This window comes from Dipodomys merriami, unplaced genomic scaffold, assembly GCF_024711535.1.
Source record: "Dipodomys merriami isolate MVZ:Mamm:240054 unplaced genomic scaffold, mDipMer1.0.p SCAF_33, whole genome shotgun sequence".
Classification (NCBI taxonomy): Eukaryota; Metazoa; Chordata; class Mammalia; order Rodentia; family Heteromyidae; genus Dipodomys; species Dipodomys merriami.
Genome location: NW_027204826.1, coordinates 15,571,845 through 15,584,615, shown reverse-complemented (window position 1 = coordinate 15,584,615; position 12,771 = coordinate 15,571,845). Strand labels below are relative to the sequence as shown.

Here is a 12,771-nt window from a genome sequence, read left to right as displayed (position 1 = left end):
GCTATGTGACCTGGAGTTCAATCTCCAGTTCTTCTAAAGCATAAAATACAAATCGGATAGAATAACCTCCAGAACTTGCCAGGAGCCAGGAGGTTTGCGTTGTGCTGGAGTTTCTGTTTTCCCTGCGCCACCGATGTTACTTCTAACTCTCCCCAGCAGACAGCTCTCTCCTTGGTACCTGATCAGGGGTCCCCAGCAGAGATAGAGACGCAGAGAGGATGGAACATGATTTGCAGTGAAGCCAAAAGGGGAGCTCTGGAGCTGCGTATTCTTCCACTCCATTCTAATTTAAAACCACTTACGAGTGACAACTTCAACCCCAGGCAGGTGCCTTGTGGTGGCTCATTACACCCTGGGGACCCCCTGTAAATCCTTTTTTTTTTTTCTGAGAACAGCTATTGTCTTCCAAGGAAAAGCTTTTAGCATAATGGCAGGCTGAACAGAACATTACTTTTGTTAAGAATATTTTTTAAGGAAAAGAAAAAAAAGAGATAGAAAGGTATTCTTTAACAACTGCAAATGTAGTCCCAGCTCCCCACCTCCCCTCCCCACCTTCCCTCCCCACCTCCCCTCCCCACCCCCCCTCCCCCTGGAAAGAGCAGTGAGCCACGGGAGACTGAGGCAGTACAGTGAGATCATCTCACCTCTGGAGACACAGAAAGGTTATGCTCTGCTCTTTCAGCGGTAATAAATGCAGGGCGGAGGTGTCTCAGGTTGCAAAAATAGTAGTTCCACCCCCTCAGCCACATCCACCTTTGTTGGATCTTGACTTCTCTCCAGTCAGAGGGCCCAGAGTGACTATTCACTTGGAGAATGGGAGTTTCTAATAAGAGAATGACATTTTCCTTAAAAAAAAAAAAAACCCACAAATTAGTTCCCCAACTCAAATTGCTCTTAAGGGTAGTCTCAAGATAATGCTACTAAAGAGGCTTTCTAGCTAGGCAACCAATTTTCCAGCAGAAAATTCCTGAGACAAATGACGCCTCCATTCCCCGAGCCCCGACTCTCCAAACTAAAATGGGTTCCCACTCCTGTAGGCAGCAACGGGGAGTGGAAAGGGCTGGCCCGCTCCCAAGCCACTCCCTAGGGCTTGGAGCAGAAGCTCTGAGGCTGTGTTGCTCCCCCAAGAGATTCCACTTCACTGAATCAGAAATCCTGGAGCAGAATGACTCTGCGTGGTTTGTTGGTGCAAGTAAACAGCCATCACCGGGTCCAGCACTAACTGCAAGGTAGACTTTCACAGCTTAGTTGATGGACATAAACATAGATTGGATCACAGCTAAGCAATCCACACTGGACCAAAGCTGAGCCAGACCCCAGGAGGAGAAAAGCCAGAGAGAGGATTGGACCTGGGGGGGCCGAGGTGGGGAGGGAAGCCTGGAACACAGACTCTTGAACTGCTAGTTCATTTGCTTTTCCTAAATCAGTACACCGCATTCTGTGGTTCTAAGGAAGTTAAGTGGTTTCATTTCTGAATTACAGGCAGGGTTAATTGCACATTGGAAGGTAAATAGTCTTTATATTGTGCTAGATTCTTTATTATTATTATTAATTATTGTTATTATATAAACACAGCAGTGGCCATGTGCTCACATTGCAGACTGCCCTGTGGATTTTTTAATTGTGCAATTAGGCTGAGACTATGCCCCCAGCACTACACCCCAGGGGCTAAAATCTCAGCCCTCTGCAGGAGTCCAAAGGGGAGGAAAAGAAAGACCTTCAAAAGTCCAAAGAATTTTCTCTCCCCCTCCCTGCCACAAGGCCTCAAACGGTCCACCATGAAGAACGTTTCTGTTAGATAACAAAAGTCCCTTCTCAGCAGCAAGAGGGCGGGAGAGGACATTTGAGGGAGAAGAGGGCGGAGGAAGTACTGGGTCACAGGCCAGAAGATCAGTGCTGAACATCAGCCTATCTGTTGTACACGGAGAATGACCCTCCCTGAGCCCAGCTCACCCCAGGTGTTAAATGGGGGCTCCTCCCCCAAATGAAAAACCAACCACCTAATCCACACCAGGTTTCCCAGTGAATGGACAAAGGAAGTTGAAACTCTTCTTGCTAATATGGAAGGACACCAGCCTTCGTGCTTTGGTTTGGTTTGGTTTTCCTCTGTGTGGCCTTTTAGAGAAGACAAAGCAGTGAGACACGAGCAAGAGAGGGGAAAGGGGCTCGGGACACCTCAACTCTAACAAACGCCCTGGGATTCGTTGGCCAGGCTCCACAACCAGGAGACCTGCTCCTCTCATCTTGGCCGAGTTAAAGGTAGACACAAGAGTTGGTGGCTGGACGAAAGACCCAACTGACCATGAGCAGGGCCCGGGGCCTTCAGCTGTGGGCTGTCCGACTTACAGCCAGCCCCACATTTCTCTTGGGGAGTCTATGACTGGATCCAATAAAAGCCTCCTTCTTTCCACACTAAAAGTCTCTTTCTCCACTCTGGTCCCCTCTGCCAATTTTATTCTCCATTTTCCTGCCGCTGAGATGGTATGAAAATTCTAGACCCTGGACTCAACACACTGACAAGGTCATCATGCCCAGAGACTATGGAAACTAGTGAACAGTTTGATTACCTCAGGACTAGCTACATGATGTACCAAAACCCACTGCAGAGTGAAAATGCAGGATCTCTGACCAATTGACTGATGTCGTTTTTGCTCAAGTCCCTTTACTTTTCAATTTACAAACTATGTAACTGACACATACCTGTACCTACTTAGAGGGTAGAGTATGAGATTCTAACCCAGGTGGACAATATGCAATGGCACGATTTCTGAACGTGTTAGGGGCCATCAGAACCCTCTCTGCAAGCCATTCTGAAATATACAACTAATTGTTACCTTTCTATGCCATAAATACTAGAACTTACTCCTATCCAAGTGCTCATCCCTCCTGCCAGCCATCCTCTCTTCATCTCCCCTTCCCAGGTCTCGGTAGCCTCTACTCTAATTACTCATCTAAAAGAGCCACTTTTTAACTGCCACAGATAAGTGAGATTTCACAGCACCTGTCCTCCTGTGCCTGACTTATTTTCGCTTCACAGTGTCCTCCAGTCCCATTCATGTTTTAATAGATTTTTTTTCAAGATGGTGATAAAAGAGCACTGATCAAAGTGCAGGACTCTCCTAAGAGGGGCGGTCTGCAAGTGCCCAGGAAGACCACTCACTCTAGTCCATTCCTCCACCCGGGCCAGGGTCCTGGCTGCCTGAGGACCCAGCTCCAATGGTGACCACTTGTGAGCAGCAACAAAGCAAGTAAACAGAATTCATCTTGCTATCCTAGGAAACCTCCCCCTCATGCCCAGACTCCACTCTGAGATGAAGAACAGCTGACCTGTTAGCATGCTTAAGAGGGAACAGAAGATATGGAACCAACCCAGATGCCCCTCAGTAGATGAATGCATCAAGAAAATGTGGTATATTTATATACAATGGAATTCTATGCCTCCATCAGAAAGAATGACACTGCCCCATTTGTTAGGAAATGGAAAATTTGGAAAAAAATATATTAAGTGAAGTAATCCAGGCCCAGAGAAACATAGGTCCCATGGTTTCCATTATCTGTAATAAACAGTATAAGTCTGGGACAAGCAGAAAAGGCCAAGAGCTATGTGCATATGACCAGATAAAATGATGTTAAGTGAAATGAACCCCAAGATAGGAACACAAGTGTTTCTTTTTCTTTTCTTGCTATTGTTTCTAACATATTTATAATGTACTATGTGGGGGTTTTTTGTTGTTTCTTTTGTATGCTCTTCCCCCACAGTATAACCCCTGTTCTCACTGTATTTGATGTCAGTGCCCGGCATCTTGTATACACATTTTTCGAATTTGGGGAGAGGAAAGGAAACAACAAAATGCTTAAATAATGATACAGGTTGACCCATTGTAACAATGAATGTGCAAGATACTATGTTGAAAACCAACTTTACAATTTGGCTGGGGGGTGGGCGGGGAAGAGTTGGGGAGGTGGGGGAAGGAAGGGATGGTAGGGGATAAACAAAGGAGCTTGTAACAAGGCTGGACAGGAAATGTGCTCATTACCTGACTCATGTAACTGTAACCCCTCTGTACAGTATCTTTACAATTAAAGTATATAAAAAGAGGGAATAAAAGACTACTATGACAACTAAACGCATCCATGTATTAAACTAATCACACAGACAGCAAACTGACACCACCCTCTCTTGATGTGAGTAAGGGTATACTAGGTCCTTCCTGTCTCTTCTTTAAAAAAAAAATACTGAACTGCTTCTTGTAGTGCCAAGTTATTTAGGGGCTTGCCTCTGTGTTTCTCATCTTTTCTTCAAACTAAAAACAAACTCTGATGCCAGTCACGGCCACCCTGCCATCACGCATTCAAGTTCTGCTCACCTCCTGCTCAGAAACAGAACTCGCCAAACACAGACTTGAGTCCATCCACGTTCTTAAATAGATAAGTACACCAGGAAGATGGCTCTGGAAAGATGGCTGTCTCTCAACTCCAAATCACTGCTTGTCTGCTGAGTGGAAGGGCTCAGTGACTTGTTGGAAGAGAAATGGCTCTTAAATGCATAAAACACATAAAAGAGAATTTTTGAGTGATCCCTTATTATTCATTAAGGCATTTTAGGGCCTCATTAATTCAGATAGGGTAATCAGTTGTTGATTAGCCAGGTTGTTGAGCATCCATTGTCAGGTGCTGATGGGGTGTGAGAAATTACTTCTCCCATCCAGCCTAAGAGTCACCTGACCGCCATTAGCACTTCATCAATAAGGCTGAGATCTTCTGGGAATAAATTAGATGGCTTTTACTCTTCAGTCTTTTCTTCCCGTCTCCCAAACTGGCTTTTATGGCAAAATATTCCCCATCCTAATTGAGTTTTGTGGGTTTTGTTTTTTCTTGTCTACCTGTGTCCGAAGCCACTTGCAAAACTTGCTTTTGACAAGCCGATCACACTAAAGCTCTGTCATTAGGTCACTGCGCATCGGTACCTCTGGGTGTGTGTGGGTGTATCTGCATCTACACACACCCATATGTGTGCAGGTTCGTGTGTATCTGCGGGTGTCCATATGTCTACATGCGCATCTGCGTACATGTGTGCCTGTGGGCTTTGGTTTGGATCCACAGTTCTTGGCCAGAGCCTTCTTCACACCCGTGGGTCTCCAGATCTAGGTATTGGGGGGGGGGGTACTTCAGGCCTGGTTCCAAGATTCCATTTCCTTCCTTTCCAAACCCTTGACTGATGGAAGAGAATCAAGTAACAGACCACGAGCCATGATGAGAAAAGTCCTTGGATTCAAGGCCGGAAAATGTGATTCAGAGTCGAGGCTCTGCTTTTGGAGAGGAAGTGACTGCCACTCCTAACCGTTCCCTCTTCCCGACAGCCATTTCCTCTCCCTGGCAGTTTGCAATTTGTTTCCTGTCTCCTTAACAAGAGAGGCATTAACATTTACCCTGAGGTCAGACGTATATTTCTCTAAAGACAGACAAGTCTCCCAACTCTTCAAGAAACTTCTGGCCTAAAAGGGGGCATGGCTCCTTCAAGTGTCAAGAACACCCTCAGCCGAACCTTCTATGAAGTTCCTTGTTGTAGAGGTGGGGGTGGGGAGGCGCTGGTGGCTCCCGCCTGCAATCCTAGCAACTCAGGAGGCTGAGATCTAAGGATCATTGGTTCAGGTCAGATCCGGCAGGAAAGTCTGTGAGGCTCTTTATCTCCAATGAACCACCAGAGTATGGTTAGTGGTATGGTGTGACTCAAAGCGGTAGAGCACTAGCCTTAAGCGAGAAGAGCTCAGGGACAGTGCTCAGGCCCTGAGTTCAAGCCCCACAACAGACAATAAATAAATAAGTACGTGCATACATAAATACATACATAAATACATAAATGTTCCTTGTTTTACTCACGAAACTGTTCCAGCTGGTCAGGACTGCTGTTCTCAGGCATGGCCGTGATGGTCACCAAAGGGCAGGGGTTCCCGCCCAGGGTCTGGCAGAGAACACCTTGCCGGAAGTACACTCGCTGGGGATCCACACTTTTTTCCAAGAGGTCAAGGTGAGTCTAGGGCAGAGAGGAAAACAAGCATGCTTACTATGACTCCAGTAATGCAACATTGCTATCGGCAAACAACAACAGTGGCAGCCATAGCAAAGAGCCACAGCACTTTGCAGGATCAAATCCTTCCTAGTGGAGAAGCTTTTCTTGTCTTTGTTGTTATTGTTAACCTGATATAGACTGAGTGCTGAGGGACAGCAGAGGAGATATTCTGGAGAGCTGGGAGAAGCTGACCCCACAGCATTGTTCCTGCTGTGTCTATGTGAACAAGTTGCTCCCATCAGCAAGAGGAGAGGGATGATAAATCACTCCCTCCATCACGGTGACACAGGAAGGGCGTGGTCTGCTAGAGACACAGCACTGAGGAGCAGGAGATGAAAAAGACTGAGCAGCACACAGTACAACAGGACCAAGGACTACAGCAGAGTTGTATCTTAGTGTGTGTGTGTGTGTGTGTGTGTGTGTGTGTGTGTGTGTGTGTGTGTGTGTGTGTGTGTGTGTGTGTGTGTGTGTGTGTGTGTGTGTGTGTGTGTGTGTGTGTGTGTGCGCGCATCAGTCCTGGAGCTTGAATTCAGGGCCTGGGCACTGTCCCTGAGCTACTTTTGCTCAAGGCTAATGCTCTACCACTTGAACCACAGCACCACTTTGCCACTTCAGGCTTTTGCCAAGTAGTTTATCGGAGATAAGAGTCTCACAGACTTTCCTGCTCAGGCTGGCTTTGTGCCTTGATCTTCCAATCTCAGGTATCTAGGATGATGGGTATGAGCCATGGCACCCGGCCAAGTTGTGGGTATCTTAAAGGGAAATGAAAAGCCATCAACCCAAGAGGATGGCTAACCTAACAGGACAGCTAACGGGTAACATCTGACTTTTTCCCGATATACTACTCATATATATGCTCGGTGGCTCACGCCTGTCATCCTAGCTACTCAGGAAGCTGAGATCTGAGGATCATGGTTCAAAGCCAGCCCGGGCAGGAAACTCCATGAGACTCATCTCCAATACAGCACTAGAAAACCAGAAGTGGTGCTGTGGCTCAAGCAGTAGAGCACTCACCTTGAGCTGAAGAGTGCAAGGACAGCACCCAGGCCCAGAGTTCAAGCCCCATGACCAACAACAACAACAACAAAATAGCACAAGAATGGAATGGCCACCCAAACAAGGACACCTGGTTAACCATCTTTATGTCTTCTCAAAGTGTTTTCACCAACCAGAACTGCAAGACCGGTCAGAAACAGGCTGGGGATGCCCTCTATCTCCCTGGCATGACGACTTCAATAAGCAAAGGAAGAGGGCATAGTCCTGCCCAGTGCAGCAACGTCGCACAAAAATCCTCCCTCCAGCCAGGCACCAGGTTCATGCCTATAATCCTCGCTGCTCAGGGGGCTGAGACTGAGGACTGCAGTCAAAACCAGCCCCAGCTTGAAAGTCCATGAGGCTCTTATCGCCAACTAAGCACCAAAAAAGTCTGAAGTAGATCAGTGGGTCAAGTGGTAGAGTGCTAGCCTTGAGCACTAAAGCTCAGGGATAGTGCCCAGTCCCTGAGTTCAAGGCTCAGGACCAGCACACACACACACACACACACACACACACACACACACACACACACACACACACACACACACACACACACACACACACACACACACACACACACACACACACACACACACACACACACACACACACACACACACACAGGGATCTTCAGGCAAATACTTATAAAACATACCTGTAAATATCTGATAGAAAGGGAGGCAGTGCCCTCTGAAGGCAGAGGAAGTAGTTGCATGGCCTGTGGTAACCACAGTATCCACTGAGGCCCCCGTCAGATCCCAACTGATTTAAACAGATTCTCTTCTGGCTGCAAGAATCAAAGAACCGAAGACGTTCTGCTGTGGCTGGCCTTGAAGATGAAGGATGATACGTTTCTCAGAAAAAAAAGAAGTGCTTTAGAAGCTGCAAGTGGGGAGAACATATACTCCTTCCGACACTTCTCAGAGCCCAGAAAGAACAGAGCCCAGGGCCTCCGACCAGAAAAGCATGCGTTCAACGTCTAACCTAAAGAACTGTAAGTCTCAAGACATTGCTTAAAACACTAAACTCGTGATGCTTTTGTTACAGCAGCAATGATAAACTAATACCCCATGAAAGAAGAGAAAACAATCTAAATTGAGCCCTTTAAAGAAAACAACAACACAAAACCCCCACTTGGATAGAAATGAATGAAAGCCCGTTTTCACATCTGCTGAGATGTATGAGATTCAGGGGACAGGAATAGAGTCCAAGAAAGGGAGACAGGACCAGATGGTCCTGTGGCTTGTCCAGCCTCGGGGACACCTGACAATTTGGTCCAGTGCTATATTCCCCTTGCAACTGCAAAGCAAAATCATTCACTGCCACAGGGCTCACTGTCAAGTAACATGAATTATTATTGCCTCATTCCCATCTACAGAACTTTACAAGCCCAGAAAACTCTTAGCCAGGAAAACAGAGAGAACAAATAAATATTGGGTCTAGGAATAGCCCATGGAAAGTGCTCAACCTAAAACATCAACCAATGGTCCTTATTTTCTTTGTTCTGAGCCTGCGCTGGCAAAATGTGTTAAGACAGAGGTCCGTTGTAGATACACATAGAGAGAGGGGGGTGAGGGAGGGCACAGGGAGACCGGTGAAAATGGTATCGTGAAACCCACCAAGAGACAGAGGCAGAAGAAAGAGGGGTTAAGAAGGCGTCATCCAGACGCAGTGCATTTGTTGCAAGCATACTGTGTGTAGGTAAATGTTGTTAAGCATATGTGAATACCATGATATTCCTTCATTTGATTGACATAGGCCATTAAAAAAAATTTTAAGCACCCATTGAGCTTCGATTGGAGATTCTTTTAGCCTCTCTGCTCAAAGTCCTTTCCTTACAATCTTAAACTAATTATACCACGGTCCCTACCCAATCCTTACCATGCCCCTATTCTAAAATACTTGCCTTTAAACCATTCTTCAAGGTGATAACGAGTATCCCAACTTTGTCTTGCCCTTCTGAGACACTAACTAGATTAGTTTCACTGGTCCAGTACATTAATTTCCACCTGATGCCATAAGTTCATACGAATTCACTAGGTTAAGACAACACAGATTTATCTACAGGTCTAAAGATCAAATGCCCCTAAATAGGCTTTGCTGGGTGAAAATTGAGCCCTTCTAGCAGGGCCAGGTTGCCACTAGAGACTCCAGAGCTTTCTTCCCTCCTAGGGGGTCACCGTACCCCTTGGCTCATAAACCTTTCCTCCACCTTCAAAACCAGAAGTCACCTCTCTCCCGCCTGGACTTCCTCACATCCTGTCTCCTTCTCTGGCTCTGCCTCTCTCCTCTCTCTTCCAACAACTCTTGCAATCACACCGGGTTTAACCTAATAATCCAGAACAATCTTCTCCGTGTCAAAAGTCCTACTCATACATGCCAATTCCCCTCACCACGTGAAGAAACATCTCCCCACGTTCTGAGGCTGAAGGTCGCTATTTTGCCTGCCACACCTACACGAGGGAGATATACTTAACCCTGTCTTAGACACAGAGTCTGGTACATCATACTAAGTGAAGGAACGCGTAAGGAGCACGTCTCTGTTGGATTCAAGACACGTGAGAACTCGGCTGACTTCACCATAATGAAGTCCACCAAGTAACAAGTGCCAGGTATTGGCAGGACACGCCTACATTAAAGATAACTAGGTTACCCATGAAGAGAGATGGTACACACACACACACACACACACACACACACACACACACACACACACACACACATAAAGGTCTTGAGCAACCACAGTTCTTGCTCACTCAGCACCTTCTCTCATGATCTCATGACCCCATAGTCCCATTTGAATGGAATTATGGGAATGGATCAGGGAGTCCAAGAATCTTATCTTATGCCCTCCCTACCAGTGCTCTGCTGTTCCTTTCTTTGTGGATGAAACTGATTCTGGATAAAGCCTAGTCTTTCATGTTCCCCTGCTAGTCTACACCCGACACCCAACAAAGAACACAAAGAATTTGTGCCCTATAATTAAGATTCACTTTTAAAGGAGATGAGTACATGTGTGTGTCTGCATAAATAAACCTATTGTTAATATATCTGCACACACAAAAACATTCTGTCTCATAACTCCTCTGAAATACTAGAAGCCAGAGGAAATGAAGTATAGCTGAGGGTTTGAAAATAGAAAGGACTGTAAAACAACATCCTACAGCCAGCCATGCCCTCGCTCGTGAAGAAATACAGCATACATGCTCAGATATGTAATGACTATGATGCAAAGCCAGTCTGGGCAGACAAATCTACAAGTTCCTAATCTCCAAATTAACTAACAAAGAGCCAGAAGTAGAGGTGTGGCTCAAGTAGGTAGAATGCTAGCCACGAGCAAACACCCTGGTACTGGGAAAAAGTTAATAGCAATAACAACAACAACAATAATAGAATAGTATTTCCCATTTGACACAGTGGTTGCTATTATTTAATTATGTAATATATGTGAAAAGCACCTGTCATGTAATAACTCTTAATGCTGGATATTATTTCCAATGAATAAATACGAGTTCAACTGTGATTTTTTTAAGAACTAGTAAGAATCATAAACACAAGGGTGAAAAACTCAAAGAAAATATTGTCCACACTGCAAAAGAAAACAAAACAAAGAAGACAGTACAGTGAAGCATGAGAACAAACATAAACCAGAATGACAGGAAGAACAATAAAAGTATTATCAGTACACACAACATTAATCAGTCTTATTAAATGACACAAATGTTCAGATTGCTCTTCCTAAATTCTAAGGCGTGTTCTACACAGCAGGTACTTTTAAAGAGGCATGACACGTATGAGAAATGCTTCCAAATTATCTCTTTATTTAGTTTGTCTCCACTGAAACATTTTAAGGGAGAAATATTGAGACTAAACGGATAAAGAAACATAAATTAAAGCCAGCCAGGCAATACCGATACGCGGCGAAGTCATATTCCACATCAAGCACATTCAGTGGAAATTTAAAATCTTATTTTGATAAAGGGCACAATTCACAATGAGCATATAAAGCCCATAAATCTTCAGAATCAAATAACATGGGATTGAAATATGTAACACAAAACAGCAGACGGAGAAAAATTATGCCAGCACTGGGAAATTCTAAACCAGCGCCAGCCTTGAGTATAGGAAGCCCACACAACACATTTGAGCAAGACTGTTTCTTAGATACCCAGCGAACTTTGTCTTTGGACAGAACAACCGTTATTGAATTTTCTCAAACATCCATGAAATTATGACAATAATTAATTTTACAACGCTTTCAAAGAAAAGGCAGAAGTTGTTAATCCATCTTCTTAGATAACAATGAAAAGAAACTGCCAGCTGCCAGGTTCACACCTGTCATCCTAGCGACTCAGGAGGCTGAGAGCCTAGGATCACAGGACAAAGACACCATGGGCAGGAAAGTCTGTGAGATTCTTATCTCCAATCAACCAGCAGAAAGCCAGACGTGGAGGCACAGCTAAACTGGTAGAACACCCAGCCTTGATAAGAATAGCCAAATAAGGGGGGTCGGGGGGAGGCTGGGAAGGGATGGGAAGGGGAAACAAAGGAGGCTACAATGCTTGATAAGAAATGTGCTCATTATCTTTCCCATCTAATTGTAACCCCTCTGTACAGTATTTTCACAATAAAAAATAAATAAAAAATTTAAAAAAAAGAATAGCCAAATAAGACCAGAGACCCTGAATTTAAGTCCTAGTACCACTACACACACACACACACACACACACACACACACACACACACAGAGGACAAATAAAAAATGGCATTTCAAACAGCACAATAAATACAACAAGTATTTAGGAAAGGTAGCTTCCTTACACGTAGTAAAGTAACTCATCAATTAAATAGAAAATCAATTTAAAATTACTCATTAAAGTCTCGATGTGGGAACTAGACATCTGGGTATCACAACAGAGACAAGAATGGAAAAGAGTCCATTCAAACGTCAGCCACTCTTCAAAGCCATCCTGGAAAAGAGAAAACCCAGATTCTTCTTGATGCAGAGATGGGTCATGCTGGATTTGTGTGACACTGTACAATTTTAAGTAACTTATTTTTGTCATGCCCATCCATTTCTAGGTGAAGATCACTCAGAGGAGTAATGTTCTTTTATTATGGAGATCTGGACTGAAACTTGCAATGATCACCATCTAGTTTCCAGGCTCTGAGATCCAAGAAAGAAACCACTGGAGCAGTGTACCTTGGCGTGCAGGACCTGATGCTAAGAAGGGCTGTGGTATGGATAGAGGTATGGGGGAGACAGACCATTCACGGCTAGAGCACTTGGGAAATGGTAAGTCAAAGATCGTGAAAACACTTCCATGGTTGCAGGATTTCTCCGGTGCTTTGATGAGCCAGCACGCAGTGTGGAAACACATGCACTTCGTAAATTTACACGACTGATAAACTTTTTTCTCTAAAGACCTCAAGAAACTAAGGTGCTACAGAGCGTGGCTAGAAAATACCATCTTGCTGGATTGATTTTGTGAGTTAGCATTTGATTGCTCTCTCTCTCTCTCTCTCTCTCTCTCTCTCTCTCTCTCTCTCTCTCTCTCTCTCTCTCTCTCTCTCTCTCTCTGCTCTCTCTCTCTCTCTCTTTCTCTCTCTCTCTCTCCCCCCTGTCTCTCTCTGCCTTCTCCCTATCTTCCTCCCTCCTAATAACC

The 12,771-nt window shown here is 45.0% G+C and overlaps 1 protein-coding gene across 1 annotated transcript in view; it reads right to left on the bottom strand.

Moving 5' to 3' along the window:
• The window catches only part of Agbl1 (AGBL carboxypeptidase 1), a 384,335-nt gene that overhangs the window by 274,482 nt on the left and 97,082 nt on the right, over positions 1-12,771 (bottom strand). Inside the window, exon 17 of the mRNA XM_070042743.1 lies at positions 5,881-6,034. Coding sequence (XP_069898844.1) covers positions 5,881-6,034 — 154 coding nt within the window. The remainder of the gene's footprint in view (positions 1-5,880; positions 6,035-12,771) is intronic.